Below are 19507 nucleotides of genomic sequence, written 5' to 3' on the forward strand. Positions count from 1 at the left end.
ACAGGTCCGCGGTTTACAACAACTTCTCAGTCCTCATCAAACATGAGCCATTCCGGTATCGCATCCTCATCCTCAGGATCCTCGGAAAGCAGAGATCCTTTTTCGATCTCGCTGTCAGAATCGTATTTCGGCGCTGGTGACCGTTGTTCTTCGCGCGCCGGGGATGGTGGCCGGGAAATGGTGATAACACTTGCGGATTTGGAACCATCATTTGTAGATGAGTCCACCGCAATGGGTTCATTCTCAGTTGACCCTACCAGATCCTGGGGAGCGGATGGCGGGTTTGGGTCGTGCTTGGGAACAACTACCAGTGAGTAGCGAGGCGTGAAAGATGGTTTCTTGCTGCCATCGCTTGCTGGTATCGGCGGCAGATTTGTGGATAGGGGAGTAACTTTTGGAGATTGCACTTGATCCAGATCCGACGCTGGACCAGGCTCGTCGGGCTCGTCTGGTAGGAATCCTCCTCCAACATCCGATTGTTCTTCTGCGGATGCCTGCACCGCTTCCTTTCCTGTGGAGCTTTCGCGCGAATGCTGGTTGTGTGGCAGCCTTTCATTTCCCAGCATTTTCCGAGGTGGGCTTCTGATTTGTTGATTTGGTTCAGGGAAGAAACCACCACCGGCGTCCTCAACGTCCATTTCTTCCTCGATATCCTCAACCTGTGGCTGTTGTTCTTCGTCGCCCGCATACTGCTTAACTCTTTCTGCGATCCTGAGCTTCACCAAAAAGAGACGCCAGAAACGGAGAGCCTCGGCAGTCCTTGCCTCCAGTGCAGCGAGCTGTCTCTCATCCTCGAGGCCCCTCAAAACTTCTTCAAGTGCCTCGTGGTACTCGGAAGCAATGACAATGCCCCCAAGCACAGCCGTGCCACGACGACCTCTGAATTCAAACCCAATGACTGCATCAGCATAGTCAATGCCGAGTATTCGGGCTGCCCGAACTGCCTCCGGCCGCTTGATGTGAACTCCACCAGGGGGGACCATAGTAGGCACATAAACATCGAGGTTTCCATATGCGTTCTTCGGCACCCTTCCCTGAATCACTGGCGGCGGAACATATAGCTCCGTCTGGAACTCAGCATATAGGGTAGTCTCTTCAGGCTCATTATCATCGTCGTCGTCGCTGAATCCTGCGACCTTGTTACGACTTGCAGCGACACGCTTGAGAGGCTGTTCGCCAACTTTGACATCTCGTCCAAGTCGATACCATTTATCGGAGCTTCGTACAATATGTACGTCAGAGCGACGATAAACAGGCTCCGATACTTCATTCCGTGCTGTGCTTTTGCCCAACCCAACGTGTCCAATAACTCGTTTGGGATGAATTACTTCATTGCGACGGAGGTGTCGCTCAAGGGCATAGATAGGATGGTCCTTGAAGTCCTGTATGCTGCGCGGCATGGGCTCGGCTGCGGATTTAGAGGTCAATTCACTGATCTCTGCCGCATCCCGATCCGCCAAGAAAGGCTTTTCATAGCGCCTCAGCACTCTCTGCCACCACTTCTCACCATTTCGTGTTATTTCCACACGGAGCTTCCGCGTCTTTGCGTTGAATGCCTTCACATAGCGTCGAGTAACGTCTCTCGCGGAGCCGTCATCCTCGAAACCTACAACATAGTTCATCAAGTTCTGAGGATCGCCGGCAGGCGGTTCGAATTTCGAGGGTTTAGCAAGGGTTTTTGTTACAACAGGGTCAATTGGGACCCATTTTTGTGCGGCTTCGTTGAAGGCTTCCACCCAGAATACCGGAAATGAGGAATCGCGGGATGTTGAATAGAGAGCTATGAATGTTAGTTCAGTGTGAGCTAGCAGTGGCTGAAAGGCACATACCTTGGTGTGACTTTGGCTGAGGAGGACGTGAGGGTGCGAATTTAGGCTGCCCAATACGTCGAACCCTTGAAGCTGCAGGCGATTTTTCGGTCTTGCGATTGTCATCCGTTGATGATCCCTGATCGTCTGAAGATATGACAATGTATTCCGGCTTTGGTTTGGATGGCGACTGCGACATGTCTTTGATAGTACCAGAGAACGGCAACGGTTGCAAGGAGCAGACAAGCCTTGCCTCTACAGCCACAGAGCGCAGTAGAGCACAGAATAGCTGGGCCCCGAAATCTCGAGATCCTTGCATTGTCTGAGCTTGAGTTCGAAAATCCTCCTTTGATAGAAAGACTTCAGCGTTCGACATAATTGACTCCTACACTTTCGTTAGGACGGGTGTTGACACAAAAGCTGATAGAACCTACCAATTTCTTCTTCAACTGCGTTTCATCTTCGGCCCAATGAGCTCGCTTTAATCCCGGTTTCGTTACCCGGAACCTGCGTGTGAAGGCATCTCCCGCCTCGTTGAGTCCGTCCATGAAAGTAGTAGATCTGGTGTAATGTGGTTTATTTTCGTCTGGATGTAGTAGGGCAATCACCTTCCTGGGTAGCATTTTCTTCAAGAATTCCTATGAAGTCGTTAGATCCAGCATTCAAATGGATGAATTTCCGTCGGGTCACAGCGCACCTGTAATTGTTCGTCATTACACCACGCATTGCGGAACCTAACATGGCCAAAGAGGCAGACAAGATGACATTTATGCACCTCCAACCTAGCTTTCCTCTCGCTTGCGGTCAAAGGCTTCCTTCTATGAACAGCACGTTTGCGCTTCTCGGATCCCTGCTCCAGCGTGATCTCAAGCATCTCGTCACCGCCTTGATTTGCGGCACGTTCTGGGAGCAAAGTCTGAGGTGCTTGGGGTATCTCAACATCTTCCCACTCAACGTCTGACTCTTCCGAGGTCGATGAATCGTAGACGGTTTGCACCGCCTGGGTGTCATATTTGTTGACTTCTGGATGCTCGTGTGTTTGCTCCGTTGACCCTATTGTTACAGGAATAGCTTTCATATCCGCGGCTTTGCGCCTCTTGATTGGCCTGTCCGAGGCAAATTCGCCCGGATCGCGGGCTTCAGCCTCCTCCAGCATTTCTTGGTAGACATCTGGAGTGGGAACATCAGGTTCAGCCTGTCTTGGACGTTTAGATTGACGGGAGGGGGATGTCCGGCTTCTTGAGGAGCGAGTTTGCGCTTGGCGAACCATTGTGAACTGGGGTGGTGAGGCTATACGCGTCGCGTGTCAGCACTCAAGGTGGTAGATTTGTACCCCGCACCCTCAGATGTTTATTGTGACAACAGATCACGCGACCTTAAGAGCAATATTCATGACCGCTTCTGAAGAATATGTGCAAACAGAGATACGCTGTCACTATCAGGACCTATTCATGTGCCTCCTCTCTCATCTCGAGTCCTTGAAATCGCGAGGTGCGTCATAACGGACTTTAGTTTATCCGTCCGTGTATCAATATAACCCCATTGGGAAGTGAAGTATAAGCTGCCTGCGCCTTGGTCTACATATCAATGAGTCTGAATCACGTCTTCGTTTGTGTATTCGCACTTTTGCGGCACTGTTAGTGTTGCATGGTGCCATGGTTGTGAAATATCCATGGATGGCCCTGGAACTCTATATCAATATATCGCGTTTCTGCAATCGGAGCCACCCCGGGCCCATGACCGATATATTCGCTTGCTCACCTGGGGACATATTATTGGACGTGACACCCCTCATAAACTTCCATTTTCTTATCCATCCATTTCAATAGGTTGGATATCTTAGGTACCTACCGTCCTACCTTAGGTATGACACAACCTATCCTACAAAACCGCGGGAAGACACCGCACAGTGTGATTGAATAAGTAATGGTGCATCCATCCACGTATCCTGGTAAATGAGGCGCCAACTGGCGAATCTCGAAATGGACGCACCGGACAGAAAGAGTGCCCCAATCAAGCCACTGAGCAAGCCCTGGAGATGATCTTATTACCTCGTCCCTTGGTTAATTCCATGACGCAGCTTCAAATATCAAATACGTATGAATTCTAACAGTTTCCACTTTCCAGAGACCTAGTACTTTGGGCTTGGGAAACACATGGTTGCCTTATTTGAATACGACATCGCCGGCAGCGAATGGAAAAGTAAGAGGTGGATACCAAACTTCTTCTATTTTCCTTCGATGGATGAACCTTGTATGTTACCTTGATTATTCGCAGATTCACATGTGCTCTATGGGGGACAAATGCCAGCAGATCGCCGACCTCAGAATCCCAGCTAAGTGGAGAGACTTGGCAGCCTGCGGCCCTTCTAGTGTCCGCAAAAGATAAAGCCCATTCTAGAGCATAAGCACAAGCTAAAGCGAAATCTCTTCTCCTGATGACTGTAGTCCGAGTCCCGAACCAGACCACAAAAGGAAAGTCAACAATGACGATAGCTTCACCGTTTACACAACAAGATTCTTATTCGTTGATGGGGTTGTTGATGATTTTCCTGGATGATCTACGTCTCGCATCTGACAGTTGTGGCCTTGAGCTTGAGACATGCCAATTGGCCCTTCGATGTCCGGCCTCCACCAAGGGCGCCAGTCAAATTGGGATTCCCGCAGTCGGTTTGCCTCGCTCGAATTCCAAATTCTTTTGACTTTTTCCTTCCGACACGGAAGTCCGAGACGGAAGGTCCTTTCTCATCTCCTTTTTTTACTTTTTCTCCGCTTGTGTGGGTATTCCCAGTCGATCCTTCCCATGCATGAGTTGCGCGTGGGCCCCGCACTAACTTACAACAGGCGCGCGCAACAGGTTCAATAGTGACGTTGAATGATGTGTCGGGTCTACAGTAGGTAGTTATCTACTTGGGCACCAAGTCCTGATCAGGTGCGGTTTCCCTTGCTTTTCTTCGACAACAGGCAACTGTTCTATATGCAGGATACGTATGATTGGGCCATGTTTAGCGATAGCCCCAACACTGGCTGGACGAATATGCATGTTGTCAAGGAAAACAGGCCGGGTGTCATTACTTGCCTCAAAGACGACCTCGAATAGACTTCCAACGTCTTGGCGAGTACCTACGCAGTAGGTGAGTTGTCAAAACCCCAGCCAGACGGGTATGTGCATATGGGGAATCCTTCCAGACGCATGTATTTGACATGTTACCGAGGGCGGAAGTGCGGCTCGGGATGATTCTCGCTGCACCTCCATGGTCCTGGACACGTACATAGTTGCTTAGCACGTCTGTCAAAATGCAGCAACCGTTGGCTGGCTGGAAATTCAGTACGTTATTGTTTATCTCTACAATAAGAACCTTAAAGATGGACCCTTCACGTGTTGGAACCGAACAGCTGGAGTCTGGTTGTCAGAACCTTCGCATCTGGTGTAACATGTCTCAGCTGAGGCGCACCCGGAGTTTATGGACACTCGACAGAGACTTCCAGCAATTTCAAATACTTCATCTAGCTCGTCAGAGGAGAACCCTGTCCAAAGGCTAAGTTCGGCATATGTTGAGTCGTTGACTTCCTTCAGGTGCCAGCCAACAAAGCAAGGGTCCCGAAAGAGATAACTCGCCAAGGACTTGTCCCCACCACGGCACCACCGGAGGTGTTCCGCTGTGGAGTGAGAGGAAGTGACAACATAGCGTTCATGGGTGTGTTTGGAGAAACCCCGACGCAGGCAATTTCTGATGCAACATCAGAGGGCATTTGAGTCTATTTGCCCTATGCGCATCTTGCGAAGCATGTTTGCTGAGAAGACGCAGTAGTAAAGAAAGAGTGTAATCCTCCTAATTGGCTCTTGCGGCGTTACCGACACGACGGAACCCAACAACTTTCCCAGTCACCGGGTCCGGGCCAGTTCCGGTGACTCGTCGAATTTCCAATACAGTCCCGGGGGTCCCCTGGGATGGAATCCCGACTCCATGGGCTGCGAGATCTTTATTTTTGGGACTGCAGGGGTGCTTTACCTGGGATCTTATCCACTGGTCAGCACGGGTGACGTGTTTTCTTTTTCTTACTCTGTCATAGAGATCTAGGTGGTATGCACTATGTAATAGTTTTGAGGGTTTCACTTTCGAAATCGAAGTCGTGTATTGCAGTTAAAGACTTGAACCCTTGTACCTACTGCATAATTTTGATTTTGCAAAATGACAAGGTTGGAGCACATACCATGATGGGAATGGGTAATAGGAATTACACGATCACGGGCGATTTCACACGTCATGGGCATGAAATCATTGAATAAGGTACGGAGACCACGGAGTACTCCGTACGGAGTGTGAACGAATATGAGGATCCGATTGACCACTCCGTACGGAGTACTTCGTACATGTATTCTCAGGACATTTCAAATCCCATGTGTCATGCCCCTCTGAAAGCATATGAAAGGAGTACTTAAGTCACGGACATCCAGCTCCCTAGTGACGCTTCTACTGAAGGCCCGACGGGCTATCTCGTCCTTTCTCACCGCTACGCTGAGATCCGAATCATCAATGTCCTCTGTGCAGGGTAATATTGTACTGTGTACTCCGTACTGCGTACGATGATGTATGGAATTGTTGGGAAATGAGTTTCCTGGTAGCTCCACGTCTCTGCGGGGCCGAGACCCACTGTTTCTAGCCGAGGATTGGTTTTCATCTCTCAAGGTTCTTTAGATGTTTCGGAATCTTGGAATATCAGGGGAAAACTTTCCCCCCATAAGACATCTTGCATAGTCTCGGAGAGAAAAAGGCAGATGATAATAAATGTCACTCCTAGGATGCCCCTGCAGGATCCTAGGTACACAGAAATTCTCCCATATGCGGGCCCTCCGGCTGAATTCAACGGGAAAATCCCAGGAGAAAGGTTGAAGACGGCCCGTGGGCCGTGGCTGGGCCGGTAGCATATTCCCAGCCGGGTGGAACGGACCTCTATTGGTGGATCTAGTTCAAGCAGCCGGGAGCCTTCGATCGTGTGATTCGAGACGTATTTATAAAATTAGGTAACTTTCATGGACACGAATAAGCACGATGGAGGATCACCGGAAAAAGAGTCCTTGTAAGTTTCAGCCCAGATTTGACTTTGATAATGGCTAAAGAAGGCGGGAAGAATAAGTTCCGTTAAGTTTCGTGAAGGAAATACTACGGAGTACGGAGTACGGAGTAGAGGATGCAGTATCTAGAATTTGATATTCTGTGTGCATTCGATGTACTTTAGGTCTTGGTCTTGTTCGAAGGCCCTAAACAATACTAACACGTACTACGAATCAAAATATACGAATAAAATCACCGACAATCGTGGATTCAATCCAATCATTTCCAAAAGATTTAAGATTTTCCTGTAGAAAACAGGACATTACGAGGTGCAGGAGGTACTATTTTAAATGATTCACGCCCGAAGCGCCCATCTTCCTCTTTTTATACGGAATACTTTCCTTACCATTTTACCTTGCACGAACTGGAGGCCTCTAGTTAGCTCCACTTCAATTAACCCTGCTTTTTACTCGCGAATTCAATAAATGATCATCCCCCGGTACCACATCGTACATTGTCGGATTTATAGTTGTCGGGATTATCCTCCCGCCCTGCCAGCATCCAACTTAACCCAAACTGTCGGGCTCTTTCCAATTCTTCTCTATATTTGACATTCCCTTTCCTCCTTCAGCCATGTCGGTGTTTGTATCCGTCTGAAAAACCTCATTTCATTTCATAGTGGGACTTGGAATGGAGCATCGCAAGATTAGTCTCTCATCCCACTTCACTAAGGAATAGCTCCGTCACCATACATCCCGCAGAGCGCACTTCCCATTACTTGGAAGCCCCTCTGAAAAGGCCGGAGTCTAGACAGTCATTTCTCGACATTTAATACTCCGGTATCACGGTATTCTGCCCGATTTGGCGTCGGTTGATTGATCCTACCTCCCCACATCAGTGGGGGTACCTATATTTGCACATCCACCGCTGTGGAATCCACTGGATAGGACCGCGGTGATTATGGGTGCCAGACCTCCGGTAAGCTTATCCCTTTTAAAGAATACGGTCCCCATGGGAATGGCCCATCGTCACTGTTCTTTTTATGATCATTCCATTCCTATATGACTTGTGGCTGACGTGAAGCCATGCAGGTACCTCGTGCTCAATGGTGAGACTAACCCCCCATTCCCTCATGCCTCTTAGTACTCTACCAAAGAAAGGTTCGACTTGACTTACCACATGATAGCAGCGACACGCAGTCATTGACTGCCAGTGTGACCGATTATCCCGAGGAGAATGGAAGAACGTATCACAGGTACCACGAGGGGGGTATGTTTGCACTTCCCGATTCTGTCAGACCTCGCACAACGTGGTTAATCTGATGCATAGCCTATGTGTACCCCAATGACGAACAAGAAATGGATCGCCTTGATATGCAACATCACATGTTCAAAATCGTGACGGACGGGAAGCTATTCCAAGTCCCGCTCGAAGACCCGAAGAAAATCCTCGACATTGGCACTGGGACAGGCATATGGCCAATTGAAATGGGTATGATCATCCATCCCGGCTCCAACCTTTCGTCTCCCCATCTCACACCGTTCTCCTGCAGCACAATTGTTTCCAGATGCCGAGATCACGGGCACAGATCTGTCTCCAGTACAGCCGACAGAAGTCCCGCCCAACGTTCACTTTTTAATCGACGATGCCGCAGAAGAAGAGTGGCTATGGGAGCCCGATCACTTTGATTTCATTCACACTGGCCATATGACAGGGGCTATGCCATCATTCAAACGTGTATTGCGACAGGCGTTCAAACATCTCAAACCGGGAGCCTGGATGGAATGTCACGAGCTAGACCCCAAACCAAAATGTGACGATGGTACCATGCCACCGGAGAACACGGAGGGAGGCTTCAGTGCATTCGCCATCCATGATTGGATAGACCTTAACATGCGCTCAAGCCGTGATGCTGACCCACCAAGGCAATTTCGGATCGCACACAGGATTGAACAGTGGATGAAAGATATAGGGTTCGTTGATGTTGAGCAACGGATTGCGAAAATCCCCATCAACCCCTGGCCACAGGATAAGAAGCTAAAAACAATTGGCGCTTGGAGTGAAACCAATTGGCTCGCTGCTTTGTCCGGATGGTCATACAAGCCGTTCCTCGCCCTTGGGTGGTCGAAACCCGAGATCGAAGTCTTTCTCGTTGATGTGAGGAAGAGCATACAGGATCGAAGTGTACATGCCTATACGGAATTTTATGTCGTGATGGGGAGGAAGCCATTTCCCAATGAGGCTGGTACTGCTTCCTGACCTGACCTCCCTTTGAATCCCGGCACTTCTCGTTATGACCGTCTGACGTTTTTTTCTTTTTCTTACCACACCGTTTCATTATGTTATCTCCGACATAATTAGCATGTAATACCATTGGGTGGGCAAAATCTTGCATACTGTGTACATTGCATTGGCGTTTTACTCGTGGATTCATTGTCTTTTTCTTGTTCCCTTTCTCTTTGTATGACAGTATGAGTCGACTGGCGAGTGTGTGTAGCAAGGAACTTCGGCTCGCAACAAATAACTTTAAATAGACCCTTGATAAGACATATGGCTACCAGGGTGCTTTGAGCGCCCCCCGGACCCCTAGCCTCAATTGCTGAGCGTTAGCTTTATGCACATTTTTTTAAACGCCAGTCTTACTAACTAGTCCGTAGGTATTTTGATTACGTATTTTGAAAGAGCTCAGACCGAACTTGATGATATTGGCTTCCACCGTCTACGGATATGGGCCGAGGCTGACTCCTCCCGGAGATGAGGAGCCTGAGGACGGCGAAGGGATGCCAGTGGCCGGCCGTCTCCCCCGGATCGGCTGGACTCGGTCGGGCGTTGATGGGTTTGTCGGACGACGCCTCGAAGGCCGGAAGGGCAGAGTTTGATAAGCCGACGCACCTCGCCTTGTTCGCGATGCGTGATGCGGATCGCCTTCGAAGGCAGCATGAGCATGTTCAGCTCGAGAGGCGGACTACCCCGGTTACACCGTCTACCACCCGTGTATCATATTTCGGCCGCGCGAATCCGAATGACGGTCCCGTGTAGTTCGGGCACTCGACGACTAGTACATGTGGCGGTTCCGCACGGGGATCCCTGACATGCACTTTCCAGTGGACCAGTAGATCTCGCAGGCGATCATGATTTAGAGCCTGCGCAGCAAGCCTTGTAAAGTAAATGCGGAGGGCATCTTTGGAGCGGGTCACCCCGCAACCCCTTGCTTTCTGCTGTGACAAAGCTCATGAATTCGTTCATTGGCGAGGGAGACTGGTCTGCCCAGGAGGTCTCCCATATTCTCCTAGATCTTCAGCTGGACTGGTCCCACTAATTCGGATTAATTCAAGCAATACTGGGCCGCAGGCGGGAAGACATTATGGGCAAGGAAAGGCAAGGAAATATGAATTCGATGAGTGTAGGTAAATAATGGAAAATGAATTCTCGAGAATTCTGCCATTTCCCACCGCCGTAACGCTGACATGGCATCTGTGATTTTCCTGCCCGGGGGCGGTGAAAGATTAGTCAGCACGCCAAGACCCGGAAAGCTGTGATGCGAAAGTTGATCTCCGACGATTGCGAACAAGCCAACACACCAATTGGCAGGCATATGACATAGCCGACTCTATGTCTTTCGGCAGACATGCCTATCGGCATGCTCTAAAGCCGCCCGCTTCTCCAACCCTCGACCATCTCTGGATCAGCGATGACTTGCTCACAGCTACGTTTCGTCGCTTTGCCAATGGTCAACGACGCCATGGGAGCTGCGTGCCCGGCCCATTGGAAGCTCGACGACGACTAGCAAAACGAAGAAACACGGCTCTAGCGAGCATTGGAGGCAGTTCGGCTGAAGACATCGCGTGTCTGTTTGGCCGCAATGGGAGGGAACATATGAAGTGGACCGACCATCCGTGGCAGAGAGCACCGTTCGAAACTCATAGTATGTGTGCTGCGATGAGTTGTGACTCCGAGGGCGATTGCTAATTATTCTTGAAGGCTTGGCCGATTATTCTTTAGGTCCTGCTGAGGTACCTTTTCCTTACTCCGACCAAAACCCGGTCCCTGAGCCTGTATCAAGCGAATTTCATACCCCCCGAGCTCCTGTATCGGACCACGCTACGCGGGAACAGATGCTGGAAGATTTTTTGGAAGGGAAGAGCTGGGGCATTGAGGATGCTAGGGACTTCACTCGCAGTTTACGAATTGACCTCCACCGGGAGCCACAATATAGCCGGCGGATATTCGAGCGACTACTTGCTCGTTCGGACCCGAATCTCACGGAAGCGATTGCGTTCTTGGATGATCCATTCATGAATACGAGGGGCTCGGGAAATTATGCGGCCGCTGTCGAGATATTCACTCGGGCCAAAACGAAACGCGGCAAACGGATTGCCGTTCTGAATGCGATCAATCGTGCCTTGGAGCTGGGTTCCATCCCAACTGATGAGATTTGTGTGATCATTACGGCTTTACCGAACATTCTTGTCGAAAACAACAAGACATTAGGATCATGGGACCAGAAAGCGCTGACCAAGCACTATCGGGCGATGTGGAAAGCTATCGGATCTTGTAACATTCTCGGATATCACGATCTGGACAGGAAGATCGTTGATTTCTGGCTTGAAGAACTTCTGAGTATTCGCAACTTCAGATTCGCCGAAGAAATCATCATCGAAACTCATGACGCAGAACGTGGCAGCCGATGGCCTTCTGTCTTGGTTCAAGCCTGGTTGGAGACCATGGATGTCGACCCGGAGACAAGCCTGCCGTTCCCTGACAAGATCTTCAACCAGCTTGATGTCAACAGTGCCGCCGACTGTGTTATTCGCGTGACAGAGTCTTTGGCAGCATCTCCAGCGGACAGGGTTACCAGAAACAATCTGCTCGAACGATGGCGGACTTGCCTCTCGAACGCCGAAATCATCGCGACTGTTGCCAATTCCCAGGTCTGGTACGACTTCCCTCTACCATGCGTTGAAACACAGATCAAGCATGCTGCTGTGAATCATTCAACTCCACGTCAAATCATCCTACGACTCTGGCTCCTACGAACGCTTGGTCGATCCACTGGGCCCATGTACAACCAGAGTTCAAGAGCAACGGACCGACCAATCTGTTCATTGCTCAATCTCTACGAAACTGTCATGCAGAACCCCAGCGGGGCATTCTTCCCCGTCTTAATGCGCGAGATTCACGATCTCGATCTCCCATACAACAGCCTTCTGCTCCTAGCTCTCACCAAAAAGGGCAAAACCTCCATCACCAAAACCACACGCAAAACTCTCGAACGACTAGAGACCTCTCAGCTTTCCCTAGCAGAAATATGGAAAACCCCAGCCATATACAAGGGAATCCAAAAACTTTTCCACACCACATTCGACGAAATGTTCCACCGCATAGATCTAACCGACCCAACCACAGTTGAAGAGATCATGCACATCGTTCGATCAGGAGACTCAACGAGCATCTGGCCCATCCTCCGACTCCTCAACAACAACATCCCATTCAAGCTCAGCCTCCACAAAGCTTGGCAGCCTATCCCACACCCTGACGACCACGCCCTCGTCCGGTATCATCCCGGTCCACGAACGAGCCGATGCCCAGATCCCCATGCTGCGGTCGACCTCATCAACCAGCTGGCGGTCGCTCTCTCCTGCTGCAATCGCTTGACGCCGTGTCAGTCTTTCCATATGATTCACTGGCTCTATGGATATCTTCGCAGACACGGCGGGCCCGTGGATCCGGAGTTCGTGCGCGCCATGTACCATGCTGGTATTGTGCGGTATCGCCGTGACGGGCTTCGTGTCTCGGCTATGCGTTATGAGTACATTATCTGGATTGTGGGCAAGTTTGAAGGCCGTGAGGTTCTTAAGCAGCTCACGGCCCTACCGGAGATTGGCGAGACGAGGCCTGTCAGTGAATGCTATGCTTAGGCCGTAGCATGCGATGTCTACACTGAGAATTTTGTAATTACACGATACCCATGCTTCCATTTCAGCTTGCCTGATGGTGCTGAACTACGTATAAAATTCAGAATCATACCAAATTCCTGGATATTTCCATTCCCTGTCCTGGTTATACCTACTCTAAGCCTGTAGCACCCACAACAGTCGTGTAGAAAACATAGTGCGACAGAAGAAACCGGGTGCATTAAATCAACTCAAAAAGACCACTGGCCTGTGCATCTCCCAGGAACATCTAAGTATCAACCTCCATGCTATCCCCAGTCGCCAGGTCATCGTTACCCGACAAGGTCTCGATCGTGACATATTTCTTCATATCCTCCTTGCTGATAACTCTCTGGTCCAACCAAGCAGTGGTACCACGAGCGAAGCGGTAGTTGCGTTCCTTCTGCGGGCGCTCGTTGGGCTTCATGTAGTTACGCAGCAACTGGGTGGGCTGATCCTTCTCAATAACACACACATCGACGTTGCTACCAGAGCCCAGATCATTGAAGATACCAGCCTTGATTGCCTCGGCGCAGATGTCGATGGCGCCCTGTCGGTCCAAATCCGGTTTCCAGGTGGACTCGAACACCGACATTGCAGCCAGCGAACCGGATCCCATCGTCACGTACGGCAGCTTGTCTGTCGAGCCGTGTGCGTGCACAGTGTACAAACCCGTGCCGGTCGGGTCCACGCCTGCAACAACCAGGTAGGCGCCGATGTGACCTTGGTAGCGGAAGAGGTGCTGCTTGAGCATCGTCATGCAAGTGATGACGCGGGGGTCGCGGCCCGTTGATAGCGAGTGAAGCTCGACGTTGGAGCTGATGAGTGCCGTGGTGAATTCGGTGTCGGCGGCGGTACCGGCTCCCGCACACCAGATCTTTGGGGCGATGTAGTGTAGCTTCTCACAGTTCTGGATACGGGTAGATGGCGGTGTTAGATGTACTCTGGCAAGAATACGGAGGCAGTATAATCGGCGTCTCTTACCTTGTCTGCTACTATAGGGCCACTGGTGGCTCGGGTATCTGCTGCAATCTGTAATGGCGACGCTAGTCAGCTCAATGGTTCACAGCTATCTTGCATCTCTTCCCATCGCCGGGGACCGTACCACAACGCCCTTATCATAGACACAACCGACAATTGTTGTACCGGTACTTGTGGCCTTGGGAAGGGGAACGCCCCTGGCGTGAAGCGCCGCGTTGCGGTTGTAGTTGGAGAAGTCGAAGCCCGGCATGGTGACAACGCTGGTGTTCGGCGACCAGCTGAAGTATTTATCAAAGTGGACGATGTGAATGGAGCACAGCTAAGGTAAAATTTCGAGAAGGAGGGGATTGAGAAGAGTGGATGGACGAATGGGGTAGCTGGAGATGAGAAGAGGAAGTTAGCAGCTGTTTGGAGTGACGAAGCTCCCGCAGCCTAATTGACGCCTTGGGGATCAGGCAGAAACAAGGTGTTTTTGCCGGGCTTTTATTTTCGGCTTCAACACTCTTTAACCTCTTGCCTTCTCTGCTTTGCGCATCGGTGTTCCTCGTTGCGTATCTCTTACACTTTTAATAGCCTTTCCATTCTTGGGAGGTCCCGCGCTCTCAAGATTTTCGCGCATACCCTCAACCTCTTCTCACGGAGTCCTCAATCACTCCATCGTCGCTCGCTCTCCACACCTCCCACCTCACCATCACCTAATGCTTTCAGACATAGCTCTCCACTAGGCGAAAGCACACGTTCGCCTTCTGGCACCCTTAATTCAGAGAAACTCAGAATGGCTTTCGGCTTCGGCGCGTCCAATTCCGCTGGGGGAAGCGCTTCTGTAGAGCTCGGTGCAGAGCTTCCAAATGTCGTAACCGATGTATGTCCACCCCACCAGAACTCTTACTCACCATGACCATTCCGCTAATATAGATACAGAAAGTCGGTTTCAAGGGCCTCAACGGAGACGCAAATATCCGCTTCCTTCCTACAGCATGGCCCAGCGACGCGCTCCCCGCTCCGACTTCCTCTCTCTTAGCTGTCGCACACTCCAAAGGTCTCGTTGTCGGTGCTGGCCCTGATGCGCTGGTAATCAGCACAACCGAAATTATTAGGAAGGCCATAGAAGCACCGGCTGGAGAGCAGATGGAGAAGACCAAGTCCTTCCAACCGACCGCCACAATTCCCCTTCCTGCTCGTCCTACACATGTGGCATTCACCCCGGACGACGACGGCTTGATTCTCGCGACGGAGAATGGTCCCACGATCTCTGTCTTCGATGTGAATAATCTCACTAGCGGAAATGCGCAACCGGCGATCTCGATCCCTACAAATGGCGTGTCGCTACGAGCACTGGCACCCAACCCCGATGCTGCCTCGACACTTGTCGCACTAGTCACGGTGAACGGCGAGCTTCTTATTGCAGATCTGAAGGCTCGAAGTCTAGTGCCTGGACCCAATGGGCCAGTTCTCAAAGATGGCGTTAGCTGTGTCGCATGGAGCAACAAAGGAAAACAGGTAGTTGCTGGATTGGCCGATGGTACTGGATACCAGATGGCTCCCGATGGAACCAAAAAGGCTGACATCCCTCGCCCGCCTGACTTGGAGGGGGATTCCCACGGTACGTTCTACTCAATCACCAAACCGAGATATACACCTTGACTTACAATCATATAGTTTCATCTATTGCCTGGCTTGAAAACGACGTCTTCTTTGTGACCTACACTCCGAATGCCCTGGAGGATCCCATGGGAGGGAACCCCCCTTCTTCTAACTATATAATCACTCGCCGCAAGCAGGCACCTTTCCTCATCCAGAAAATGGAGGAAGAAATCTGCTCGACGATGGGGTTCATGATGAAGCGGGCCCCTGCAAGCCACTTCCGCGTCAGACTGAGAGACTACAACCCTCACTTGAAAGACGTCTTGATTGTCGCGTCAACTGCCTCGGGTGATGTCAATCTCGTCACACGATCTGACCAGCCTCTGGCGAGCGACGATAGCGCCCAGCGTCATGTTGGCCAGTATATGACCACAGAACTGAGTGACGATACCAAGCGCGCCTGCGTTCCTTTGAATGATTCTGGAGAGGATACATCCGTCATTGGCCTGGCACCCTACCTGTCGGCCACTGAACCTGTCATTGCGCCGATAATAGGATCCGATATCACCGCGAGTTCGACGCCCCTCCCGGGTGTCCTGCTTCTCAATAACGATGGTATTCTAGCGTCTTGGTGGTTCATTTACACCGATTCAATCCAACAAAAAATACCGTACTCTGGTTTGGTTATGGCCGGTCAGGCGAACCAAACTCCCTCTCAACCACAAGCGCCGGCTGCCACCCCGGCCCCTGCTCAGCAACCTGCCTTTGGCCAGCCATCATTTGGATCCTCGGGTTTCGGCCAGCCCGCATTTGGGAAGCCAGCAGGTGCTCCTGCCTTTGGTAGCCCATCTGCCCTGGGTGCCTCGACTATGGGCGCCACCGCCTTTGGAAAACAAAGTGCTCCGGCATTTGGCACCCCGTCCCGACTTGGTGGAAGCCCTGCTCCTGCCTTTGGCCAGACATCGACCCCGGCCCCGGCTTTTGGAACCCCGTCTATGCCTGGATCAGGACCAGCTTTTGGCGCCCCCAGCACCCCTGGGCAGCCACAATTCGGGAAGTCCGGCTTTGGACAGCCTCCCGCCTCAGCAAGTCCATTTGGTGGTAGTGCAAGTGGCGCAGCGGCTAGTGGTGGAGGCTTTAGTTCCTTTGCGGGAGCAGGCGGCTTCAGCGGTTTCGCTACTGCCAAGCCCGGGGAGTCGCCATTTGCTGCGAAAGCTACAGGCGAGTCGCCTTTTGCTGTGAAACCATCAGCGGAATCTCCGTTCGCACCGAAAGCTACAGGGGAGTCGCCATTCGCTGCGAAGGCTACAGGCGAGTCACCGTTCGCTGCGAAGCCTGCAACGCAGTCGCCCTTCGGAGCTAAGCCTGAGCCGAAGACCTCGTTCCCACCTCCAGCTTCCACCGAGGTCAGGAACCCCTTCGGTCCTGCGGCAGGCAGCTTTGAACTCAAGTCTAGCTTCAAGGGGGATGGTACAGCTGTCAACGACGGGCCAAAGCCAGCCAAAGCTTCCTCGGGACCATTCTCCTTTGATGTGTCTCTTGATGACATGGTGTCGACACCACGCAAGGGCAGCGTATCCTCGGCAATGAGTGATGAAGTTGAACCCGTGGACAAGGCAACATTCTCGATCTTCGGCGGGGCTAGCAAACCTGCTTCACAGACTCCTACATCAAAGTTCAGTTCGAAGATGCAAACTCCCAAGGCGGCGGATCCCAGCAAGCCGGCATTTTCAATGTTTGGCGCTACTTCCGACCAAAATCGCGTCACTAGCCCACTGTCTGATAAGACTGAGACCCCTCAGATGAATTTGACTAAGACACCTAGTATTGACGTGGAGACGCCATTACCACCGGATGCTACTACCCGGGCCAGCTATGCCGCTGGGGATACTTCTGCATCTTCCAACGTGTCCAATGTGTCGAGATCCTCTGCGGATGACGCTCCGCTTCCTCCGGATTTCACCAAACCGAAGAAGGTCTCTCCGACGCCTGTAGATGACGCACCCTTGCCACCCGATTTCGTCTCGCAGAAGAAGCCCGTGCAAAAGGCCGAGGATGCTCCTCTGCCTCCAGACTTTATCGCCCCGAAGAAATCTGTTCCTGTAACAGATGATGCTCCTCTGCCTCCAGACTTTATCGCCCCGAAGAAGTCTGCTCCGGTAACGGATGATGCTCCTCTACCACCTGATTTCGTGGCTGCAAAGAAGTCTCTACCCGAAGCCGATGATGCGCCCCTTCCTCCGGATTTCCTCACCAAGCCCCCGAAGCACGAGGCCGTGCCAGAAGATGCGCCTCTCCCGCCAGACTTCACTGCAAAGCCAAAGGCCGAACCTTACGAGGAAGCGGTGCCCGTGCCTGATGACTCTGACGAAGCCGGCATCTCTGAAGTTGACTCTGATGAAGCTGGCCTCTCTGAAGCTGAGTCTGAAGAAGCTGAGTCTGAGGAAGCCGACGGGTCAGATTTCAATGATAGTGGCGAGGAAATTACCCACGACGAGGCTACTACTGTCAAGCCCGAGCCATCGGCCCAGAGTTCGTTTGTCTCTGAGCAGAGCTCTACGGGAGGATTCTTCAGTAGCCCTGCTCCAAAGACGGAGAAGAAAGGCCACCATCCTCGGCAGCTCTTTGGAGAAATATCTAAGCAGCCGGTTCTTCGTCCCCCGGGTCCCGTTCCCCGAGGCAACCGCGAGCCTTATCGGTCACCCAGTCCGGTTCGTGCACAGCGAAAGGGTGTGTTGGCTACAAAGGCTCATGGCCGCAAGGGTTCTGCAAGCGCGTTGCATTCGCGCAAGGCGTCCCTTACCGAAATCGCCAAGAGAGATGGCCGCTTGAGGAAGGCTAGCGATGTGGACCGTGAGGAGCAAGAGAGACAAGCACGGGCACATGCAGAGGCTCAGCTACAAGAAGAAGATGTCCTGTCCCTGCCAGACGAGGGCGATGACGATAGACTTCGTGATGAATTGGCTCAGCCGGTCGAGCCTGTTGATACCCTAGACCCATTCTTGCCACACCAGAACTACATGGGTGAGGCTGCGAAGCCCGGAATTGCGGGTCAAATTGAGCGGATCTATCGTGACATTAACTCCATGGTTGACACGCTGGGAATCAATGCTAGGTCATTGGTGGGATTCCTTATGCACGAGCAACTCAACAAGCAGGGCTCCGATGTTGATGAGTGGGTGATGGTTCTCACAGGCGATCAGCCCGCCGATATCCTCGACAAGAAGATGTCTCTGAAGAACATTGAGAATTTCGACAGCGTGGTTGATTCACTGGCCCAACTATTGGATAGCCAGCGTGTCCAGGGTGTCGAAGAAAAGTTGAACGAATGCCGTGACCTGCTCATGAAACGAATTGTCACCCTACGAGGCCAGTTCGCCAGCATTCGCAAGACTCTCGACGCTCACACAGACACCGGGGCTATCCTCGAAGCACCACTCTCTGCCGAGCAAAGTGCTCTCCAGCATGATCTGCGCACGACCTTTACAGACCTCCAGGCCAAAACCGCCGCCCTGGAACAAGGTGTGTCCCTCCTGCGCGCCAAGATCGCGGACATCCCGCAGGCGAACGGATCAGTCCGAAATCGCCCAACTGTTGAAGCCGTCACTAAGACCATTGCTACTATGACGAGCATGGCCGAGGGCAAGAGCACCGATATCGACGTCCTCGAGTCGCAGATGCGCAGGCTCGGCATCGACATCGCTATCGCCGGACCCCCGAGTCGCGAAGGCTCACCCTTTACCACTCCTCGCAAGAACCTCGTCGGTCGTATCCCCATCACCCCTGGCTCACGCGGCTCGGTTGACGGCAGCGCCTACCACACCCCTGAGTCCGCCTCGCGTGGCATCAACTTCCGTTCCAGCGTCAACGGCTGGGTCCGCCACAGTCGTCTCCGCGACGTGGAGGGTCCTGGTGAGCTTGCTGTGCCTCAGGAAGACGCTAGCCAGTACCAGGCGAAGCGCACGCGTCGTCAGCACCTGAATGTCTGCTTGAAGAAGGTGTTCGAGGATAAGTCTAACAAGGTGCGCGACGCTGATGACTGGTAGTCTTTACTTCTCATTTGGACTTCTTTTTGTTACCCTCTTTCGAGTTTCTATTTTGAGATTGGGATTGCTTAGCGTGGATTTATGACGGTCTCATATTCG

General features: G+C 51.8%; 4 protein-coding genes across 4 annotated transcripts; 2 read left to right on the forward strand and 2 right to left on the reverse strand.

Annotated features, from left to right (window-relative positions):
• Positions 1-26: 26 nt before the first annotated feature.
• On the reverse strand, positions 27-3078 carry N7515_005674 (uncharacterized protein; the record flags this gene model as incomplete). The annotated part of the gene is made up of 4 exons (XM_056666418.1): positions 27-1780; positions 1830-2193; positions 2243-2446; positions 2506-3078. 4 exons carry the CDS (start codon positions 3076-3078, stop codon positions 27-29), a joined length of 2895 nt encoding a protein of 964 aa, XP_056520014.1.
• Positions 3079-8009: 4931 nt separating this feature from the next.
• N7515_005675 (class I SAM-dependent methyltransferase) lies at positions 8010-12782 on the forward strand (the record flags this gene model as incomplete). Its single annotated transcript, XM_056666419.1, has 5 exons — positions 8010-8133; positions 8194-8355; positions 8417-9109; positions 10379-10789; positions 10846-12782. Coding segments are annotated over 5 exons (3327 nt in total), but the record flags the coding sequence as incomplete, so codon positions are not given.
• Positions 12783-13047: 265 nt separating this feature from the next.
• pup1 (proteasome core particle subunit beta 2) lies at positions 13048-14028 on the reverse strand (the record flags this gene model as incomplete). Its single annotated transcript, XM_056666420.1, has 3 exons — positions 13048-13707; positions 13782-13829; positions 13903-14028. The coding sequence occupies 3 exons, from the start codon at positions 14026-14028 to the stop codon at positions 13048-13050; spliced, it is 834 nt and encodes a 277-aa protein (XP_056520016.1).
• Positions 14029-14553: 525 nt separating this feature from the next.
• On the forward strand, positions 14554-19408 carry N7515_005677 (FG-nucleoporin NUP159; the record flags this gene model as incomplete). Its single annotated transcript, XM_056666421.1, has 3 exons — positions 14554-14640; positions 14700-15381; positions 15438-19408. The coding sequence occupies 3 exons, from the start codon at positions 14554-14556 to the stop codon at positions 19406-19408; spliced, it is 4740 nt and encodes a 1579-aa protein (XP_056520017.1).
• Positions 19409-19507: the final 99 nt, after the last annotated feature.

Source organism: Penicillium bovifimosum (assembly GCF_028826915.1).
Source record: "Penicillium bovifimosum strain IBT 22155 chromosome Unknown utg000005l_segment0_segment0, whole genome shotgun sequence".
Lineage (NCBI taxonomy): Eukaryota > Fungi > Ascomycota > Eurotiomycetes > Eurotiales > Aspergillaceae > Penicillium > Penicillium bovifimosum.